Source organism: Kogia breviceps, chromosome 4 (assembly GCF_026419965.1).
Source record: "Kogia breviceps isolate mKogBre1 chromosome 4, mKogBre1 haplotype 1, whole genome shotgun sequence".
Classification (NCBI taxonomy): domain Eukaryota; kingdom Metazoa; phylum Chordata; class Mammalia; order Artiodactyla; family Physeteridae; genus Kogia; species Kogia breviceps.
This window is the reverse complement of record NC_081313.1, coordinates 151,331,373-151,354,529: the sequence shown is the minus strand read 5'-3', so window position 1 is coordinate 151,354,529 and position 23,157 is coordinate 151,331,373. Positions and strand designations below refer to the sequence as shown.

Sequence of the window (23,157 nt, the reverse complement as noted above, 5' to 3'; positions counted from 1 at the left end):
TTATAATTAAGGTACAGACAGATCCACACAGGCATTGTAGATAAAATTCCTCTGTTTTAGACTGCCAGGAACATGTGTGTAAGAGGGTTGCATCACATGCAAATTCAACTTCCAAATTCAAATGTGGGTTCTTGGCAAAAAGAGCAAGAAAGGAAGAACTCCCTTCACCTAACAACTAGACCTTCGCCTCTGTGCACTAGGGAAAGGAGGCCATAATAAATATACAAAGAAAAATGAAAAAAAAAATTTATGGATGATTTAGGAACTTCCAGAGGTAATTTCTATTTATAGTTATCTATTGTTATGATTATCACTGTTAGTTGTATGATTCTGGGTTTAATCATTTTCACATGGGCATCCTCCCACAGACCCATGGGAGAGGGTCTTTCTGTGGAATTGCTTGTTAGGGTGGTGAGCCTCTTGGGTAAATGTAAAGAAAAAAACAAATCAACCCTAACCAAGTCAGGCTGGACTGTGACATGTGACAGAGCAATGGGGAGATGCCTGGGTCAGAGGAGATGACAGGGACCAACTCAGCCTGGCCAGGGCGGGGTCAGAGCTGAGTCTTCAGCTGATGGAAAAGTTGTAGCCAGGTAGTGAAGGATGGGGTGACCAGGGATCGGCGCCCAGCAAAAAATATCTGTGGTCCACAGTCATGTCGGACTCGTGTCTTTGCTAACGCTCCCACACATGCTGAGTGTGTGGGCCTTCCGTGATCACAGAAGCAACGGGGCCTCTGGGTGCTTACAGTCCACAGACTGTCCCACCCTAGGATACTGAAAAGGAAACAGAGCCTTCACTCCTTTTCTTAATCTTGTGTTAATTCATTCAGAGAAGAGTTCTTAAGTGCAAAAACTCCATGCCAGACACATGAAAAACCCCAAAAAGTGGGGTGCCAGAGGGGCAGGGGAAGCCAGGCCTGGCAGGGACTTCCCTCATCCCTCCAATTCTCCTCCTGGGGCCTCTTTTCCCAATTCCCTGATGGAGGCAGAGAAAACAGCTGCCTCACTCTTTGGGAGTGGCAATGGGCTGCCTCTCTGAGTTCTCTCGTTTCCACTGGGCCTACAGTGCCCACAGGGACCCCTCCCTGAGGAGGACAGGGACCCCCTCCTAGGTGGGGCAGACACTGGGGGCCAGCCAGACACTGAAGGAGTCAGACGGGTTCCTGGAAGAGACGGGATCCAGGTTGGGATGTGAACTGGGATGAGGAGGAGGAGGCAAAGACCTGGGTGGGGCATCTGGCTTCAGAGAGAGGGATGGGCACCTCTGGCCCAGCAGCCCAGCCAGCCAGGGGCCTGGAAGCCTACAGGAAGCTCCAGCTGCCATCTGTGGGTGCCTAAATTCTCAGGAGAGCCACAGTCACCTCTACCAAATCTGACTGTGTCTGGCTAATCACCTGAACGGGGAAGAGCACATTAAGTCCTTTTATCTCAAAGAAAAGTAAGTAAGCAAACCTGTAAATGTATAGACTATTTCTGGTAGGACACAGAGGAAACTAGCAGTCACTCTTACTCTGGGCATTAGAGGGAAATTGAGGCTTTATTTTCCTCATGACTCTGTAATTCTATCAGAATTTTTTTATTTTGTGTTTTTATCAGGACCATTTATGACTTTTGTCATATACATAAAGAAGGAAAGAGTAAGCAGCTCAAAGATTGTAGTCACTTTGGTGTCGTGAATTAGGTCACCCATTTTAATCTCTCTTGAGTTTATGTTTAAGGCCTGGTGATTTTATGATTTTCCTTTTCTTTATGCTACCAAACCTCTCCTAGGTTCTTCCCGCAAAGAGATCACAAAACACTGGGAATGGCTGGAAAATAACTTACTCCAGACACTGTCCATCTTTGACAATGAGGAAGATATCACCACCTTCGTCAAGGGCAAGATACACGTAAGATTCACTTTCCACTACTGGTTCTCACTCCCTTCTCTGGGCTACCAGTGTTCACCTTTGTCATCTTCTTTGTCATAACTTTCAGACAACACCCTGTAGTTCTTTCCCCCATTAAACAGAGATGGAAATGAAGGGTCTGATCTTCTTCTATTAGTGTTGAAAGGGGCAGTTGAACTCATTGTATGCAGCCCCCGTCTATTGGCCAGCCACCCACTGGAGTTTAAGCTTAGCTGGGAGTTTCCATTCCCTGCAAAGGGCCTCAGGGCAAATATGCAGATACACAACTCTGATAACCAGTTCCTTGGCCAACAGAGGAGGAAGTTGGAAATGACAGGATAATTTTAAGTGTATTTCTATTATAAAACTAACATTACTTCAAAATGCACACTTTGACCCAGGAATACCATTCCTTGGAATTTACCCTACAGTGTATTCATATGTCCAGAATGACGTATGTATCAGGATGTTCCCTGCAACAGTGTTAGCAAAAAGGCTGGAAGCAATGCCTCCCAGTCCCATGGTAAGAGGGGAAGCAGCTGTTCTTTCCTCTGCAAATTGAGAGGCCTCATAATTGCTAACATAACATTTATTGAGTATTTTCTTTATGAGTACTGTGCTGAGCATTTTATATTCAGGTGACTTGATCAGTCATATGTGGTATTCTTAGTGGACTATTTTACAGCTAGCAAAATAATTATGAAGATTGTAGCAATGTGTGAAAACTTATCACAGTGATGTTTAGATTGTTTCCTCTTTAGGGAATAATTACATAATGAGCATTTATCTGAGAGAGTGTGTGTGTGTGTGTGTGTGTGTGTGTGTGTGTCTGTCTGTCTTTTTCTTTCTGTTGGATTATTGCCTTGGGTTAGATTCCTCAGAGGGCTGTTACCAGGTCAAAGTTTCATGATGCAAACTTAATTTGGGCAAGCCCTTGTGACTTCATTATGCCAGAACCTCCTAGACCTGGGCAGATGGCACCAAGAGTTCCTCAGCAGTTCTCTGTGTACCTTGGGGTTGGGGGTGGGACCTGTGTTGCCTTTCTAGTTCCAGGAAAATAGACAAAGAGAACAGAGGCAGGTCTTCACTCTCCTAATGAGCCAGCTGGGCAATAATAATAATAACAGCAACATTATGGAATGTTTCCCTTATGCCAGGCCCAAACAAACTAACCAACAAAACAGAATAAAGTTCTAGATGAGTCAAAGGAAAAAATGGAAATTAGAAAATATTGATGGAATCCCCAGGCCGTCCAGTGGTTAGGACTTGGCACTTTCACTGCTGGGGCCCAGGTTCAATCCCTGGTCAGAGAACTAAGATCCTGTAAGATGTGAGGCCACAAAAAAAAAAAAAACTGAGAACTGGACAAGTATGGAAATACTACTATTTATCAGAATTTGTGAGATGTAGCAAAAGCAGTACACAGGAGGAAATTTAAAGCCTTATATTTTATGTTTTATAATGTGAGGAAAAGAAGAAAGGGTGGAAATTAATGAGCCAGGTGTCCAATTCGGTAAGTTAGAATGCCAGAGAAACCAAGAAATTAGAAAGAAGGAAATATAGTTATCACAAAAAAATTACTATTTGCTGAAGGCTCAGATTATAGTTAGCATTTTTTTAGCAATAAAGTATTTTTAAATTAAGATAGGTACCTTGTATTTTTAGACATAATGCTGTTGCGTATTTAATATACTACAGTATAGTGTAGACATAACTTCTATATGCACTGGGAAACCAAAAAAATTTGTGTGACTTGCTTTAATGCGACTTTTGCTTTATTGCTATGGTTCAGAACCAAGCCTGCAATATCTTCAGGGTATGCCTGTAACAAAGGGAAGAAGTTAATTCCTTAGAAAATAAAGGAATGATACAGAAAAGCAACAGGTCCAAAAACAGATGTAAAATATAAACAAACCTGTGGCAAAAGTGATCCAGGACAAAAGAGAGAAACCTCAAATAAGTAATGTTGGGAATGAAATATGAGAGCATCTATTTAAAAACAAGGTTCCTTGGTGGCACATTGGTTAAGAATCCGCCTGGCAGTGCAGGGGACACAGGTTCAAGCCCTCGTCGGAATGATCCCACATGCTGCGGAGCAGCTAACCTTGTGCGCCACAACTACTGAGCCTGTGCTCTAGAGCACGTGAGCCACAACTACTGAGCCCGCGTGCCACAATAGCGCACCGCAACAAAGCGTGTAGCCCCCCCTCGCCACAACTAGAGAAAGCCCACGTGCAGCAACGAAGACCCAATGCAGCCAAAAATAAGTAAAATAAATAAATTATTTAAATAAAAACAGGGTTAAGAAAAAAGAGAATAAGGGGACTTCCCTGATGGTCCAGTGGTTAAGACTTCACCTTCCAATGCAGGAGGTGTGGGTTCGATCCCTGGTCCAGGAGCTAAGATCCCACATGCCTCGTGGCCACAAAACCAAAACATAAAACAAAAGCAATATTGTAACATTCAATAAAGACTTTAAAAATGGTCCACATCAAAAAAATCTTTAAAAAAAAGAGAGAAAGAGAATGCCATAAACAGCTTTAAGCCCATAAATTGTAAGAAGTGAGACAAGATGGACACTCTTAAAATAATATGTTTTAGTTTCCAGTTGCTATTGTAACAAGTTACCATAAACTTAGTGGCTTAAAACAACACAAGTTCCTTTTCTTACAGTTCTGGAGGTCAGAAGTCTGAAATGAATCTCACAGGCTAAAATCAAGGAATTGGCAGGGCTGACTCCTGGAGGCTCTAAGGGGAGAATCTGTTTCCTTGCCTTTTCCAGCTTTCAGGAGCCTCGTATTCCGTGATTCTTGGCCCTTACCTTTCTCTTGAATGCCAGCAGCATGGCGTCTTCAGTCAACCAGTCTCTCTCAACTCTTCTGGGGATTGGGATGTAAACATCTTTGGGGGGGCTATTATTTGGTCTACCACATAATAGAACTTAAACTGAGACTCACAAAGAAATAGGAAACTTGAATATGCCTAAAACTATTAAAGAAATTGAATCAGTAATTTAAAATCTGCCCAGTGATTTTTACAATCCAGTTGTATCAGCCAACAAACAAAATCCCAGTCCTGTGAGCCAGGACGTTCATTCCCATTGGTGAGGACCATGACTCCTGAGTAGAGGCCAGCGGACAATGCAGAGGAAAATGCAAAGCAGAGTGTCAGCCCCTCTGCTCCCTGCTTCGGGGTCTCCCAGGTGCAGCTGAAAGAGTGGGGAGAGGGGACTGCCAACTGAGACCCAGGAAGGTGGCCTGAGGGACAGGGTGCTGTGATGGCCCACAGGCTGTCTGGGGCCCACCTTTCCACTGGTGGGGCCCCTTCCCCAACCTCCCAGTAGGTGCATTTGAGGGCAGCAGAAGACAAGGGCAGGGCCTTAGTAACGAGAAGGGTGCTTTGCCAGAGCCTCTTTCCCAGACATAGAGCTAGTTCCTGCAGTAGTGTTCTGGGGAGGCACCAGAGGCAGCTTGAGAGAGAGAAGAGGTTGGAGTTGCGGCTACAGTGGTACTGGCTATACTGAGATGGAGGTACACCTTACCTTTGGGTCCTCACCCTAACTCCTGGCTGTTCTCCCTGCTCATGGATACAGGAATTCGAGGCTGCCAGGAGGCTCAGCAGAAGCAGCAGTCTGGGCCACAACACTTGCCTTGAATTACTTTAGCTTATCAAGTCATCATCCCCCTGGAAAATCTGCATGAACGTTTTGAAGCAAATGCGCTAAGAACCTGTTTTACCCCAGGAGGTTTGGGGTTGGCTTTGTGGCCCAGGGTGATGTCTCTGGGCACCCTGAGCCCAGTGAAGATGCTGGTGGGATACAGCATAGATATACCCTGAGATGGGTGGGCCCAGTGGCTGGTCTCTGGACCCTGAGCTGGGTAGATCCTGAGCTGGGTGGGTCCTGCAGCTGGTCTATGGGCCTTGGGCGGGGGCAAGAGGCAGGAGCCCCCTGGTATGTGTGTGTGGGGGGGTGGGGAGTATCAAGTATAGACCATCCTCCAAGACATTGTCACAAGAAATGCACGTCACAGAACAGTGCCACAGCAAGATCCCATTTGGGCAAAGAAAGAGGGGAAAGAGCAGATTGCATGTCTTTGCTTAAAGGTGCATCGGTGCCAGCCTGTCTGGGAGGAAACCAACAAAGTGGCTACAACAGCAGAGGAGATGGAGACTCCCTTCTCACTGAACACACTTTCCTACTACTTGCATTTTTTTACCATGTTTATGTATTATATTTTTCAGATATTTACATTAAAATAACTAAAATGTAAATTTAAAAATTCCCTTCTCTGAGCCAGTAGAGATAATAGCTCAGGGAGTTAGGGGAACTTGCCCAGCATCTGTCTGGCCAGAGCAGACAACAGGCCTACCTGCTTGTGGCCCTTGGGCCAGCGTCCAAGAGTCCTGGGTCCCACCACTTGAGTTCCCTGCGGGAACCAGTCCCCTTGTCCTACAGGGCATCATCGCAGAAGAGAACAAGAACCTGCAGCCCCAGGGAGATGAGGACCCTGGGAAATTCAAGGAGGCCGAGCTGAAAATGCGGAAGCAGTTTGGGATGCCCGAGGGAGAGAAGCTGGTCAACTACTACTCTTGCAGCTACTGGAAGGGCCGTGTGCCCCGGCAGGGCTGGCTCTACCTGACCGTCAACCACCTGTGCTTCTACTCCTTCCTGCTGGGCAAGGAGGGTGAGTGCAGGCAGCAGGAGTGCCCCCTGTGTCCTCCTTAGCCCCAGTCCCCCAGCTGGCCCCGTCATCCTCAGGGCATCCTCCTCTGCCCTCACCCTCGACCTCGCCTCTAGAAAGTGTACCGCCTCCCCAGACTGTCGAAGTTTCTGAGGGCTGTCCCTCCTCGGCCCCCGGATTTTCTGTCCCCACACACCCACCAGAGGGTCTCCCCAGAACCTAGTGGCCCACGACCAGAACTCCAGACTTGAACCAGGCATCACCAGGCTCTTGGGGGCTCCTGTCATGTATATATCAACTAGCACAGTTCTTCACATAGTGACTTTCTGCACAGGGCCTTCCCTCTTTCAAGTAGAGTGCCAGGGCACCCATCATCCCTGAGCGGCTCCAGGTTACATGGTGCCTTGGACGTGTGCCCCTGCAACCACCTGCTGCAGGTCCCTCCCCGCAGGAAGCCCTGGCCTCAGGACAGAAGGCAGACTCCCAGCCAGTGCACTCTGCTGCTATGTCACCCCCAGAAAGAGCCCCCAGGGCTTTAGCTGCTCTCAGTGTGGCCTTTCCCGGGCCCAGCAAGGCCGGCTCTCAGCCATGCACACACACCTGTCACAACCTCCCCTTCCTTTCTCCCACCTTTGCATCTTCTTGTCAGGCAGGGGCCAGTGTCCTCTCTGTGCTGGTCACACCATGTCATGACATCAGTGTGACCCCACATCAGTGCACTCCCACTAGGTGGGGCTTCTCAAGTCCAGGGTCTCAGCTAGCTCACCTCTGTTTGTTCATTCATCTCATCCTTTAACCATTTGGTGGGCAAACCCAGAAGATTTTCAGGGCTGGGCACTGGGTTGGCCCAGAACGGCCCAGTCCCTCCTCGTGGAGCTGGTGTCCCAGCATAGCTAGGCTCAGGCACGGGGGCTGGAGGGTGGGGAATGGGCAGGCAGTAAATGCTGCCCGCTCCCCAACATGGGTTCCAGACCCCGGCAGGAGTCAGGAGCCTGCCTGCCCAGCCCTCCAGCTGGTTTAACCTGATGGTCTGTCTGTCCCCTCTGCTGTCCAGTGAGCCTGGTGGTGCAGTGGGTGGATGTCACACGGCTGGAGAAGAACGCCACGCTGCTCTTCCCTGAGAGCATCCGTGTGGACACCCGGGACCAGGAGCTCTTCTTCTCCATGTTCCTCAACATCAGCGAGACCTTCAAGCTCATGGAGCAGCTGGCCAACCTTGCCATGCGGCAGCTACTGGACAGCGAGGGCTTCCTGGAAGACAAAGCACTGCCCAGACCCCCCCGGCCGCACAGGAACATCTCGGCTCTGAAGCGGTGCGTTGTGCCTCCCCCACCCCCAGCAGGGACCTGCCCTCCCCACCCTTCACAGGCTCCCTGCATGGAAAGGGGGCCAGGTGAAGGGGTGGTTTTCGATAGTGGGGAGGGCACCAGGAGATTCACGGAGGCGTTGTCCTGAAAAACCTACCATTGACGCTGACGTGGAGGGAGTTCTTCATGTATTACTTCTCAGAGCCCTGGGGTGGGGAGGCTCTGGCAGGCTCCTTGGTCTCAGACAGGAAGCTGAGGCACAGGGAGGTAGAGCAGCTTGCCCCAGGCCCCAGTGCCTTAGCTCTAAGTGAGCAGTGGAGCCCAGGACAGGCGCCCCACCACGTCAGCCAGGGCATCCCCAGAGGCCTCTTCGGGAAGGCTTCAGAATCCCAGCTCAGGGTACACCACCTCCATCCCGCCATGATAGACAGCTCTTCTCAGGACCCCTGGGCCCTGACCCCAGGCCCCAGGAGACAGCCCTACACAGGTCTGAGGTCTCTGCCACCCTGTCTGTGGGAATTGGTAGACAGAGGAACGATTCCCTGGGGCTGGCCCCTCCGGAGCACTCTGTTCTCGCTCTTCCGTTGCAGCTTCAGGGGAAACCTGTAGGCCAACCAGGAGCTCAGAGATTCCCTGAGCCCCTGGGTCCCACAGCCAGATTCACACCTGTGTGCGCAGAGACTGTGGCCTAGGCCCAGACTCTTGGGTGTACCTTCAGGACCAGAACGCTGTCCAAGGATGTTACTTTCCTGATGCGAGTGACACAGTGGCTTTCAGAACCTTCCAAAAAGAAAATGAGCAGGGCCGTACTTGATAGTCTCTGGCATTGTCCATCGAGGTGTGCCTGCCAGTCCAAGCTTAAGCTGCTAGCGGCCCCCATGGGGCTGGGAAGAGAGAGATGTTTACGAGGACAGGGCCACTGCAGGGGCGAGGAACAGGCTACCGGGCCCTTGCCTCACACAGCCATCGGACTGGCGAGTGTGCATTTCCGTTAAGCAGCAGCACCCTGTGTTTTTTTCTTTTGGCTGCACCTCGTGGCATGTGGAATCTTAGTTCTCCTACCAGAGATTGAACCCATGACCCCTGCAGTGGAAGCATGGAGTCTTAACCACTGGACCGCCGGGGAAATCCCAGCACCCTGTGTTTTAGTCTTGACTCCACACCTGCCTGTCGGGAGGCCTTGTCTGAGTTTCTAGGTGGGGCTGATCTTCCTAGTGAGAAGCAGCAGGGTGGGTGCAGGCACCCTCTGGGCACCACGCACCCTCAGTACCAAGCGTGCTGTTTGTTGACCACTCCTCTGCTGGTCATACGGATGTCCACGTTTTACTACTTGACCATTCAGTGTGCATGTGTTTTTGAACTCTGAGATCCCTGGGCACAACTTGCTCACAGGAGGACCCCCACGAGCCTGAATCCAATGTGAAAACCGAGGGCATGAGGCTGCCTTGTGAATGGCTAGCCCCAACTCTTGTCCTCTTTTCTATCTCCCCCACCTCGGTTTCACCAGAGACCTAGACGCTCGAGCCAAGAACGAGTGCTACTGTGCCACGTTCCGGTTGCCCGGGGACGAGCGCCTGGACGGCCACACAGGCTGCACCCTGTGGACCCCATTCAACAAGCTGCACATCCCTGGCCAGATGTTTATCTCCAGCAACTACATCTGCTTTGCCAGCAAGGAAGAAGATGCTTGCCACCTCATCATACCCCTGCGGGAGGTGAGCCCTAGGTCCTCGCCAGCTCTACCCTCTCTTACCAGGGCACGTGGCCAGGTCCCCAGCCCAGGAAGCCCCTCAGGATTTAGTGTGAGTACAGAGGGCACATGGTGGTTCATGTGCTCCCCAAGCACCTGTCCTGTACCAGGCCCTGGCGGGAGTGGGTGCACTGGATGCCCCCTCAGGGATCAACCTCACCTGGTGGGGAGATATAGTGGGCTTTGGCCTGCCAGCAGAGCTCACAGTGGGACATAAAGAAACCTCAACAAGGACCCACACCTCCCTGGTCAGAGCCCAGTGGCCTCCTGCATGTGAGTGTCCCCTAGTCCTGCCTCCTTGGGCCTTGCAGTTAGACTTTGTAGGCTTTGGCAAAGCCCCGCTTTGGCTGGGCTTGGAGGACTCTGATCCCACCCCAGCCCCGTGTTACTCTCAGGGACCACCTCACTGTTCCTCTCCTGACACCTGCTTTGACTGTGGCACAGTCTCTAACAGAGTCATCGGAAGTCAGCTCTTACCTTTCAGGAGTGTGGCCAACTATCACCTGTCAAGGGTGGGGTTAGCTCTCACCTGTCAGAGTTATTTTTTCTCCAGTTTCTTGGGCTTCCACAGTGACTCTGGTAGAAACAAGGCCATTTGTCCTGTGCTGCCGTGAAGGTGTAGACAGTGAGGGAGAGCCGCCTACCCCTCCAAGGCCTCCTTTTCCTTATGGCCCAACAGGGCATACTGGCTATTTAATTGAGGTTTAAGTGAGGTTCTTAAGCTATAAGCTAAAACACAGTATTTTGATTCTATTTAAAATGTAGAGCAGTGGGACCTCCCTGGCCTTTGTACAAAGCCCTGAAGTTGCAGGTATAGTTGCAAACAGATGTGAGGTAGTGTGCTGCCTCAGTTTCCCCAAGGGAAGTCAGAGGCAAAGGACTTAAAGGAGCCACAGCTCCAGGCTCAGGGGCTCAGAGGTGGCCCCTGACCCCACGCTGTCCTTTGGCACGAGGTCTGTGGATTTGTCCTGTGTGCTGTACTGATCTGACCCTGAGCCCTGGGGGCTGGCTACAGGGTCATCTTAGGCCCAGCTCCATTTCTCCTGATGGGTCCTGACATTCCTGATGGCAGAGAGCTCTGGCTGAGCCAGGAAGCTCTTGGGATGGGGCTCTGCAGCTGGTCCTGATGGAGGCCCCTGCCCAGCACTGACCTCAGTATTCTAGCCAGGGGGCTTCACAGGGGCTCCTCACTCATGCCAGCCACACTCATGTGTCCACTGGGTTCTTGAATTTGCACTCCCAAATCTCATCCTCGCCTCTGGAAGTGACACACCTTCCATCGGTTTGCTGAGGTGGAAAGCGGGAGCCATCCTTGATTCTGACCTGGCCTCATTGCCACGTCCTGACCATGGCATGTCCTGTCAGCTTGCTCTCCGGAGCATGTCCCTTCCTCTCTACAGCCACCATCTAAGGCAAGCTGTCTGCTTGGGTCACCTCAGTAGTACCTTGTCTGCACCTAAGGCTTGGAACTAATCCTTTAGATCCCATCCTTCCACAGCAGCCAACATAATTTAAAAATCTGCTTACCCTGGGTAGAATCCTCTGGCATCTTCTGTGATTAGAAGAATCTCCAGTTGCCTGCTGTGACCTGTAAGACCTTCAATGAGCCACCCACCCCTAATCAGACCTTGGCCCACACACAGACATGCAGGCGCGCACACACACACACAGCCCACCCCTTCTCACTCTGCCCCAGCTTCTCCGGTCTTTCTTTGTCCATCACGCCAGTCTGGCCCCCTCCTTGGGATGGTTGCTGGCCTCTCCCCTAGCTCTTCATCTGGCTGCACAGGGTCTCAGCTCAGTTACTACATCCCCAGAGGTGCCTTCAACAGGAAGCAGCCCAGTGGCATCCCAGCTTGCCCTGTGGCCCCCACCAGCCCTGGTGACCGTGTTCATTAGCCTGCATTTTCATTGTTTGTACCCACCCCAGGCTGTGGGCCCTGCAGAGGTGCCCCCTAAAAGCCCATCCTGTGCCCTGCACACTTGTACTGCTCTGTTCACACACCTCGCAGTCAGAACTGGGCCCAGGATGCACATCAGGAAGTGCTGAGGGAATGAGTGCTCAGGAGGGCTTGCAGACAGGGCTGTTCACTGTGCTTTAGGGCAGGGACATGACTGTCCATCTTGGGGAAGCTGATCAGGGCCAGCAGCTGGGCTCAGGCTTTACATTCTGTGTCATCATCCTGATGACGGTCCTGCAAGGCTGATATGCTCACACCCATCAACAGCTGAAAAAACGAGGCTCAGACATGCACGTAACTCACACAGCAGCAAGCAGCAGAGTCAGAATATGAATCGGCCAGGCCTGGAGAACCCCTCATCCACTCCCTGCCCCATGCCTGAGAGAAGACGACCTAAGCCCACCATGCTCTCAGCTTCACAAAACCATCTGGCTTTACATCCCAAGATACAGAACCCCAAATGGTGTTTTTGTCTTCTCAGGTGACCATTGTCGAAAAAGCTGATAGCTCCAGTGTCCTGCCCAGCCCTCTGTCCATTAGCACCAAGAGCAAAATGACCTTCCTGTTTGCCAACCTGAAAGATCGCGATTTCTTGGTTCAGAGGATCTCTGACTTCCTCCAGAAAATGCCATCCAAGACTCCAGGCAACAGCAGAGCGGGGAGGAAAGCCAGCATTGTGGACTCAGCCCCAGAGGTGAGAGGGCCATTCAGAGCAGTGGGGTAGGGGTCAGGGCCAGGAGAAGAGCCCAAGCAGCCCTGTGGTGCCTGCCTTGGGCCTTGGGTGGGGAGGGTCCTCGCTTGGTGCAGGGTGGAAAACCTAACCCAGCCCCAGTCTCAGGTGTCCTGGCCACACACGCGATGCCTAGGGTCACAGCCCTCTCTGTACCCTGAGACGTGCCCCAGTCCTCCTGAGCTTCACCCCTGCCTGCCTCAAGTTCTATTCCACATAAGAAGCCTTCTCTGCCTGGACCAGCCACCGCCATCTCTGTCCCTTATGAACTTCTGCTGTACTGAGAGCCACTCTGTTCAGGCCTGTCCAGCTTATTGTGTTTATTTACCTGTTGGGAGATTGATTTCTCCCATCAATCTTTCTTGCAGGGTTACCTTTTACTGCAATCTTTTTACTATACCAACAATATTAACAATAATTCTTTAACATCAAAAACTTGTATTTACATTTCCCCAGATGCACATGTTCTTTTTACAGTTTAATCATTTGGATTGAGGTACACATAGGTCATACACATGTTACAGTGGGTTGGTATAATCCCTTTTTATCTATAGGTTTCTACTCCTCTCTCTCTCTCTTTCTCTCTCTCTCTCTCTCTCTCTCTCTCTCTCTCTCTCTCTCTCTCTCTCTCTTTCTCTCTCTCTTTCTCTCTCTCTTTCTTTTCTTTTCTTGCAGTATTTTGTTGAAGGAATTGGGTCATTTGTGCTATAGAGTTTCTCGCAGTCTGGTGTTTGCTGATTGCATCTCTTGGAAACACTTAACAGGTTCTTTTGTGCCCTGTTTCTTGTAAGTTGGTGGTTGAGTAATGAGATCCAGCTCAGATTTGGATTCAGTTGTTTGTGTTGGGGAGTGGGGGGCAGCTCCACTTTTAGGCAGGATTGAGGTGCTGTGTACTTCCACCAACAGGTATGCAATACCTGCTTATGTGCTGTTACCAGTCATTGACAAGCATTGCCTAGATAATTCATTAGGTAACTCATTAGGATTGCAAATGGGGGCACTCTAATTCTATCATTCCTTCTGTTCATTAGCTGGAATATTTCCATATAGAGAAATTCACCCTCAACAACTATTTGGTTACTGTGAGGCACAGTTCATATAGAAAAGGCAGAATAAATCTTTTTTTTTATTCACCGGTTGTTAAAATGATGAATTGGTTTTCAAATATCCTCAAAATATGACCAATTCAGTTCTTTATGTTTACTTTTTAGTATAATTATGAACTTACAGATTTAAGCAACTTGATGTGTATCAGTCCATGACAGTTATTATCCTCATTCCATCTGTGACCAGAGGAAGCTTATTCAGGTGACATCTGAGTCCTTTTGACATTACCCTGGCCATGTTTGATCACTTCCTTGCTTCTTGGTATCTTGGACAAGATGTGTGTGCTATATCAATCTGGATTTGAGAAAACACTTCATGATTAGAAGAGTTCATATAAAAATCCACATATTGCTGCTCTGGAAAAATCAGGGGCCCTGACATTACAGGACCCACATTCCCACTGAGTGGCATTGGAGCTGAGTGGTGGTGTGTATACTTCAGCTCCCCAGAACCCCACCTGGTCTAACCCATGAAAGCCTTTAAATTTTTCACCCCTGTAATCGGTGCTCAGTCAACTATTAAATAGATAAGGAATGGAAGGGAAGGGAGTGGGCAGAATCAGTGTGCAGTGGAGACATTAAGAAAGGTTTCTTAAAGGAGGCTGGGCTTGATCTGGGATTTCAAGAAACAGTGAGGTTGGATTGGGTGAAAGGGGAAGTGAGCAGGAATGTTGGGCTGCCTTCTCAAGGCACAGTGCAACAAGTGACAGGGCCTGACCAGCCAGTGTAAGCTTGACCCAGTGGCCCCTTCCAAGCACCTGCCCTTCCTTCACCCAACACATTTTGTTGCATTCCCGATAGGTGCCAGGTACTCTTCTAGGCACTAGGAACAGAGCAGATTAGACAAAATTCATGCCCTCTTAGAGCTTATATTCTAGTGAGAGAGACCGTCCATAAGCAAATAAACATACAATATATCAGGTGGCAATAAGGGCCAAGGATAAAACAGGGTGAAAGGATCAGGATTGCTAGGGGAAGCGGGGGGCTCTGATCAAGTGGTACTTGGAGGAAGTAAGGGAAGAGCCCTAAGGTATCTGGGGAAAGGGTATTCGAGGCAGAGGGAATGGCAGGTGCTAAGGCCTAGAGGCAGGATTGAGCTTGGCACGGGCTGCTGAGATGAGTGGAGACAGGGAGCAGGTAGTGAGATTAGAGGGGGAGTGAGAAGCCAGATCATGTAGTGCCCGTAGGCCCTTGGGAGTACTTAGCTTTGACTCTGAGTGAGATGGGAGCCAGTGGAGAGTTTGACCAGAGGAGGGACACGATCTGTTTATGTTTTAGTAGAATTGCTATGGCTGTCATATTGAGAATGGAATAGAGGTGCAGCTGCCCAGTACAGTAGCCACACATGACTGTTGAGCACTTGAAAGGCAACCACACTGAAATGTGCTGTAAGCATAAACTACACACCAGAGGTGGAAGATTCAGTGTGAAAAAGAGAATGTAAAATATCTTGATTTTTTTAAAATATTGATTCTATGTTGAAATGATATTTTTGACTGTATTAAATAAAATATATTATTAAAGTTAACCTCATAATTTCTTCTATGTTTTTTAATGTGGCTACTAGAAAATTTTAAATTACATGTGTGGCTCTCATTATATTTCTCTAGAACAGAGCTGGACTAGAGAGTTACGAGAATAGAAGCAGAGATGAGTTGGAAGGCTCTGACAGTTATCAGGACACAAGATGATAGAGCATTGGTCGAGGGTGGTAGCAGTGGAGTTGGTGAGAAGTGGTCAAATTCAGGATACATATATATATTTGTGTGTTTGTGTGAGTGTGTGTGTGTGTGTGTGTGTGTGGTAAAATACATATAACATAAAATTTACCATCTTAACCATTTGTAAGTATACAGTTCAGTAGTAGCAAATATATTCACAGTTATGCAGCCATTACCACCATCCATCTCCAAAGCTTTTTTCATCTTGGAAACTGAAACTCTGTACTTATTAAATACTAACTCCTCATTTCCCACCCTCAAGCCCCCACTCCCAGGCCCCAGCAATCACCATTCTACTTTCTGTCTCTATGAATTTGACTACTCCAGGTACCTCATATAAGGGGAGTCATACAGTATTTGTCCTTTTGTGATCGGCTTATTTCACTTAGCATAATGTTCTCAAGGTTCATCTTCATTTTAGAATGTGTCAGAATTTCCTTCCTTTTTAAGGCTGAATACATACGTGTGTGTGTGTGTGTGTGTGTGTGTGTGTGTGTGTGTGTGCGCACGCGTATATGCCACATTTTGTTTATCCATTCTTCTTTTGATGGACATTTCGGTTACTGTCACCTTTTGGCTCTTGTGACTAATGCTGCTATGAACATGGGTGTTCAAATATCTGTTCAGACCCTACTTTCAGTTATTTGGGGTATGTACCCATAAGTGGAATTGCTGCATCATATGGTAAATCAGTGTTTAATATTTTGAGGAATTGCCATAACATCTTCCACAGTGGCTAGACTATTGTACGCTCCTACCAGCAATGCGTAAGGGTTCCAGTTTTTCCCTATCCATTCCAACACTTGTTATTTTCTGTTATTTTTTACAATAACCATTCTAATGGATATGAAGTGGTATCTCATTGTGGTTTTGATTTGCATTTCCCCAATGATTAGTGACATTGGGCATCTTTTCACATCTTATTGGCTATTTGTATATCTTCTTTGGAGAAATATCTATTCAAGTCCTTTGCCTATTTCTTTTAATCGGGTTGTTTGTTTTTGTTGTCACATTGTAGAACTTCTGGATATTAACCTCTATCAGATACATGATTTGTAAATATTTTCTCCCATTCCATGGATTGCCTTCTCATTCTGACTGAGGATGATTGTGTTCTTTGATGCACATAAGTTTTAAATTTTTATGTAGTCTAATTTATTTTTCTTTTATTGTGCTTTTGATGTCATATCAAAGAAATAGTTGCCATACACTTTTCTTCTATGTTTCGTTCTAAGAATTTTGTAGTTTTAGCTCTTACATTTAGGTCTTTGATCCATTTTGAGTTAATTTTGTAAATGGTATGAGATAGGTGTCCAATCTTATCATTTTACATGTGGATATCCAGTTTTCCAATACCATTTGTTGTAAAAAAAAAAAACAAAAAACTACCTGTTCCCCATTGAATGGTCTTGGCACCCTTGTCAAAAATCAGTTGAACATATGTATTGCAAGATTCATTTCTGGGCTCTCAATTCTATTCCATTGGTCTGTATCCTTATGCCAGTACTATACTGTTTTAACTACTGTAGCTTTATAGTAAATTTTTAAATCAGGAAATTTGAGACCTCCAACTTTGTTCTTTTTCCAAGCTTGTTTTGGCTATTTGGGGTCCCTTGAAATTCCATATGAATTTTAGGATAGATTTTTTTTTAATTTCTGCAAAAATGTCATTGGGATTTTAATAGCGATTGCCCTGAATCTATAGATCACTTTGGGTAATATTAACATCTTAACAATATGAAGTTTTCCAATCCATGAACACAAAATGTCTTTCCATTTGTTTGCATCTTTAATTTCTTTCATCAGCGTTTTCTAGTTTCCAGCATACAGCATCTGGTCTTTCACCTACTTGGCTAAGTTTATCCCTAAGTATTTTATTCTTTTTGATGCTACTGTAAATAAAATCATTTTTGTAATTTCCTTTTCGGATTGTTCAGTGTTAGTGTACAGGATATAATTCGAAGGTAGATCTGAGAGAACTGATGAATTAGATGGAGGGTATGGGAGAAAGAGAAGGGTTTACAAAAAGATGACCCTATAGTTTTTGGCCTGAGCAGCTTAGAGAATAGAATCACCATTTAATGACATGAGGAAGAGCAGTTTTGGAAGGAGCAGTCAAGAGTTCAGTTTGGATTTGAGGTCAAGTATCGTAAGAACTAAGAATTGACTACGGGAGATGGCAAGTAGAGGTCACAGTGGCCTTTTCAAGAGTTGTTCAGTGGAAGAACAGGAAGAAAAGCCTGGTAGAGTGGCCTTCAACTGGAATAAGCTGTTGGTTATTGGGGTAGCTTTTTAAACCTTACCAAATTTTCCATTAAAATGCACAAAGCAACTTTAAGAGTAAAAATAAAAGCCCACAGGGCTTCCCTGGTGGCACAGTGGTTGAGAGTCCACCTGCTGATACAGGGGACACAGGTTCGTGCCCTGGTCCGGGAGGATCCCACATGCCACGGAGTGGCTGGGCCCGTGAGCCATGGCCGCTGAACCTGCACGTCCGGAGGCTGTGCTCCACAACAGGAGAGGCCACAGCAGTGAGAGGCCCGCGTACCGCAAGCAAAAAAAAAAAAAAAAAAGCCCACAGACAACAGCTTTAACAAAGCCAGGTGAAAGGATATCTTTAAAACCCCAGACTACAAGTAGGTGAGGCCAAACCACCAACTGCAGCATTATTCTACAGATACAGAATCAGCAGCTGTGCTGTGGTAGTGGAGGGAAGAGAAAAAGAGTTCTGACAGTCCCAAGAGCCAAGGAATCCAGAAATCACCAAAGATACTCCCCCACACACACACCCTTCTCAAAAGAGACTACCCACTGAACAGAAACCTCAGCAAGTGACTAAGAGAAACCACCAGTGAAACTGCGGGCATATTTCTCAGGCTCCAGCTCACAGAGGAGTTAACCAACAACACAAAACATGGGAATCCACTAACGAGCTGAGGGAAGATCAGGGAATGCTAGGACAAATCTGAAACACCCAACAAAAACTCCCTTCCAAAAGGAAAGAGCCCTCCCTGAGGAAAAAAGATCTGGAACTGAACAGGGCAGGAATACTGAGGAGTTAAGAGAGAGAAGCTTCTGACACTAGAGGAGATGGATCAGAAAGTCCTGGAGGGGGGCTCCATAGAGAGACTGCAGCAGAAGACAGACCCCCCAACTGTGCAGTGCAAACAGCTACCCCATACATACAACATCCTCCTGTAAGTACAGAAAAAGTCATGTTATTCAAATGTGAGCAACAGAAGAAGATTATGAGCACACCCTATACAAAGAAGAAAACGATCCAAAAAACCTTCCACAAAGAAAGCACACCAGAACAGCATCCCCCCAAAGCAGATGAAACCTGTACCCTAATATTTCAAAATGACCTAAAAAAGAATTAGAAAAGGGTTAGAAACTACTAAAGAATGGTATAAATAAAAAATTTTTAGAAAGCTTGGAAACTAAGTGACTAGTCAACAGAAAAATGCGAAAAGAGAGTTGACAGGAGTCAGGAAAGAATTAGAAAAAAATAAAGAAATATTTCAGAAATAAATATCATACAACCAAGAACACAAGAATGAGTAGACCCCACAGAAAGTCCATTAAGGGAAATAAGGACAAGACTCGGGAGGAAAGGCTGTAAGAGGAGAGTCCAATTAAGAGAGAGAGAAAAAGTAGTCAAGAGAAGTGATAAAGAAGTCAGGCAAAGAAAATCCAACTTATGTATAATGTAGCTCCCTAAAAAAGAAAAACAAAGCTGTGGAATAACAACTGATAGAAACCATGATTCAAGAAAAGTTTTCTGAACATAAAAGACTTAAACCTGCCTGGTGGAAGAGCATGTGTACAACTGGAAAATCAATAGAGAATAGTATGCAGTATACACACACACTGAGATATAATCTAGTAAAACTATCAGATTTTAAAGATTAAAAAAATTATTTGGGGCAACCAGTCAAGAAAGACCAAGTCATTTTTGAAGGAATGAAAATCAGAGAGGCCTCAGACATTTTGATAGCAAAATTTTATACAAATAGAGTAACATTTTGTAAGATATACGGTAAAAAAGCTGTGACCCCAGGATTTTCTATCTGGCAAACTGACGTTCAGGTATCAAGACCACAGGCCATCAGGAACATGCAGGAATTCACAGAAGCTATCAGCTTTTGAGGGATCTAATAGTGAACAACCTCAGACAACCAAGAAATGACGGAAGAGGCTTTGGCAGAAGGTGTGGTGGGAGCATTGAATGTATCTAGCTGTAGAAATAGGACTAGGTAACAAGGATAAAGGTGACAAGTCATGTGTAATTTTATATGCTCTGAATACATAGAGTACAATGAAAACATGAGAAAAGAAGGTATGGAAAGTAGAATAAGCTCACTGACCGCCTTATTAAGTAAGAGCAAGGTATATCACTTTAAATTATATGTTGGCAGGAAAAGGAGTGGAGGGGGAAGATCAGGGCTACTAGCTACTTTTAGTATTGACCCTAGGAGGGAGTCCAGTGTATAAAAAGAGGGGACCCAGGGTACTATATAAAGACATTAGTATAAAGGTAACTGTTAGAACATAAACATACATTTTCTGACACTTTCTCAAGAAGAAACTGGAAAGAGAGGGAAAGGATACAGTGAGTTTAGGCAACTCTTTCCAGAAACTTTGTAGAAAGTCCAACTGAGAATCACAGGGGTCCCTTCAGGGTGTGACTTTGTAATCGGAGTGTGACGTGTATATACTCTAAAGTGCATGGATCCTAAGTGCACAGCTTGATGCACTTTCACAAAAGTGGACATAACATATGGGCACCACCCAGGTGAAGAACGGGGAGGGCTTGTAGGGACAAGAGCATGATTCTTTGCTGATGGTAATTAATCCAGTGGAGAGAGGGCAGTTGCCAGAAGAAGGTCCTAGAGGTGAGAACGGTAGGATCTTGGGCTCGAGTCGGGGGAGAGTTGGGCCTGGTATGCGTGGCCACAGATGTGGGAAGGTGGGCCGGCGGGGGTGACCGTGGATGGCTGTCAGATTGCCCCTGCTTCTGCTTGCTCAGTTCAGTAGTTGGCAGTAGGAAGTGAGGAAGGTGGGTGGTTTGGGAGGTTTGCACTGGAAAAATGTGTGAGACAGTTACCAAGAGGAAGGAGAAAGAGACTGGATTCCCAGGCAGCATGGGTCTGTGAGCTCACCATCACCCCAGGAACCTGTCTGTCACAAACGATGGTTATTGCTGAGGTCACATCCTCGAGTCAGTCTCCGTTCCAGCACTGAGATTTTTGATTCTCTACAGTGCTCTGTGGCCTGCAAGTCCATCTGTGTCCTTGTCCCTGCAGAGAACCTCGAGCCAGAAGCAGTCTCTCTGCATCAGGATGCTTGGGGTCTGGACTGGGGTCATGTCCCTGGATTCGGGCAGTTTGTCATGAAAATGTATTTTTAGCTGATCTAAAATCCATTTTGAAAACACCAGCCAGGGGCAGAGGGGCAGGCTGTGGATATGAACCTAGCAGAGTTCTCTTTTTTTTTCCTTTTTATTAAAAACAGTTCTACTGAGGTAAATTTGATGTACAGTATGCTGTATATATTGAAATAGCACAGTTTGATGAGTTTAGAGTTTAGAATGTGTTCCCTGTGAAGCCATCACAGCTGTGGTGCGGGTTCTCATGTAAGGAACACAGAGAGGGTGAAAGTCTGGGGGGAGGTGTCCAGCACCCCTGCTTGACCACAGCCAGTGGGATCAGAGCTGACAGGCACAAGGGCAGAAACTCAGCTCAGACTGGAGCATGCAGAAGGGGAGCTTACTGGCCCACAAAGCCAAGAAGTCCACACAGTTGGCCACCTGTCATCAGAGCTGGGCTCTCTCCACTGGATGAGCGTCATCCCCAGGGCGTGTGTGGCACCAGCATGGTGATGCAGCCCCTGCACCCTCCTTGGCTCATCCTGACATTCCCCGCAGAGTGGCCGACACAGTACCCGAAGCCCCCACAGGCATGGGAAATGCTAATTAGCTTGTGGCCACCACCGCAGACCTCAGTGGATTCCACAAAGTGTGGGTCCAAGAGTGGAGAGAGATGTGTTGTGCCCCCAAAAAATTGGAAGCCACTGCTGGCAGAAGGAGAAGTGGATTCAAGGGAGCCAGTGACCCGTGTCCACCCAAGAGCGGTGTTGTTCCTGCTGGTGGGCACTTGGGGAGGGAGCTAAGAGGAGGACAGACAGAGTGGGCACTGACTCTGTTCCACCGGACCCCCGGGCTAGGGAACAAGCTCCCTGCCCAGGCCATTGCCCACGACAGTGAACTCACCTTGAAGTCAGGTGCCAGCAGGTAGAACACAATCCACAAGCAGGGGCAGTTGCCTGGTGTCACCCACACTGTACCTGAAGGGTACTAAGAACTTCCTCGCTAGCCCTGCTGGGTGAGGGCGGGGGTAGGGGTTCCAGAAAGCCAGGGGAAGAACCCTGAATGTTAGGGCTTCCTTTTAGACCTTTGTCCTTGATGCCCCCCTTTTCTTCTCCCAGCCCCATATTGCCCCCCAGTATGTTCCCAGAACCACCCAGGAACCATTTCTCTTGCTGTTTGGCCGTCTGTGCAACAGGAAAGCAGATTCCCAGGTTCCTACACTGGGGAAGGGCCTACAGCACTACCAGTGCCCTGTTTATGCTTAGAGATGGCCCACAGGTGGGGACCCCCTCCCCACACACCTAGTTCTATACCTGTGTCTTTATTTTCGCCTCCCAAAGCCCCACAGCCTTGTTGCAAGTGTGGTGGACTGCTAAGGAGAACCCGGTTTTGAGCTGCACAAGTGTCCGGAGGAAAGAGGTGGTGTGGCCAAAGAGATGTGTGGCCACTGTAGACCACACCACACACCAGGCAAGTGGCCCAGAGAGAGGGAGCCTTGCGGACAGCCACCAGCCTTCAGAGGGCCTGGGATCCCCTTCTCCTTTGAGGGGCCCTTGAGGGTACAGTGGACAGGTAGCCTGAGGGAGGGAGGAGAGGAAAGGGGACTCCTTCCCTCACTCAGCTGTCACTGAGGGCACCCACAGGAGGCATGCCCTCAATTAGGACTCTGTCAGTCTGAAAAGGGTGAAGCAGGCTGTCAGCCTCGGGACGTACTGGGTAAGCAGGCCTGATGTCACCCTGCCTCTGCTCTGCTTTCCCCTCCATGCTTGGGCTCCAGTGGGGGCCCCAGTGCTCTTTCCCAGCACTCCCCACTTGAGCCACTCACTGTGGCCAGGGGCCCCATGGGGCAGCACAACAATGGTGGGACCCAAGAACAGTCCGGGCAGACGCCACCGGACAGGGCTCGGCAGGGTCTGCACCCCAGAGGCTGGAGCAAGAAAGGCATCCCAGGGAGCACCCACGAGTGCTGCCAGTCAAGCCCTTGTAGGGGATGCAGTGTTCAGGCAGGGGCACGTGGAGCTGTCTCCTTGCGGTTTCTTCTCTCCTGGCCCTGCCCTCACGGAGAGAGGGCCTGACAGGATGAGCACCAGAACCTGGCCCTGGTGAAGGAGGACAATACAGGTGTGTGTCTGGCCAGAGAGGATGTAGGGCTGAGCCACAGCATGGCCTCCTGCTCTTTCCCGCACGGTCACCCCGCAGGCAGTGGGGCAGCTCACTCGCTCAGTGCTTTCCTTCCCATGTTGTATTTCCCAGTCTTCCCCAGCTCCTCAGGAGGTGTCAGAACAGCCTGCCAGCCCGACCTCACCCCTCGGTGGCCTCCAGAGGTCCCATGCACAGGAGGCTCCAACCGCTTCCCAGGGCCTGCTCAAACTCTTCCAGAGAAACACGCCCATGGAGGACCTGGGAGCCAAGGGGGTAAGCCCAGACTCGGGGCTCCACCACCATGCAGGCCAGATAGGGGGAAGGGCAGGGCCGTCTGCGGCCCTTGGGTGACGATGTGCAGTGCCCAGGGACACCCTGCATGACCTGTTCAGCAGTGCTGGTCATGGGCTTCAGGCCTCTGCAGGCGGTCCCGTGTCCCTGACGCCCGAGGGTGATGCCGTGCGCAGCCCAGCCTGGGCTCATAGCATTTTCACCACAA

The 23,157-nt window shown here is 48.4% G+C and overlaps 1 protein-coding gene across 7 annotated transcripts in view; it reads left to right on the top strand.

Moving 5' to 3' along the window:
* Positions 1 to 23,157, top strand: part of TBC1D9B (TBC1 domain family member 9B) — a 44,697-nt gene that overhangs the window by 5,896 nt on the left and 15,644 nt on the right. For 5 of the 7 annotated variants that reach the window (XM_059060501.2, XM_059060503.2, XM_067032230.1 and 2 more), the window contains exons 3-8: positions 1,773 to 1,891; positions 6,348 to 6,576; positions 7,628 to 7,886; positions 9,388 to 9,595; positions 12,073 to 12,285; positions 22,770 to 22,931. In XM_059060501.2, coding sequence (XP_058916484.1) covers positions 1,773 to 1,891; positions 6,348 to 6,576; positions 7,628 to 7,886; positions 9,388 to 9,595; positions 12,073 to 12,285; positions 22,770 to 22,931 — 1,190 coding nt within the window. The remainder of the gene's footprint in view (positions 1 to 1,772; positions 1,892 to 6,347; positions 6,577 to 7,627; positions 7,887 to 9,387; positions 9,596 to 12,072; positions 12,286 to 22,769; positions 22,932 to 23,157) is intronic. The other 2 variants (XM_067032227.1, XM_059060505.2) reach the window with 1 other exon arrangement.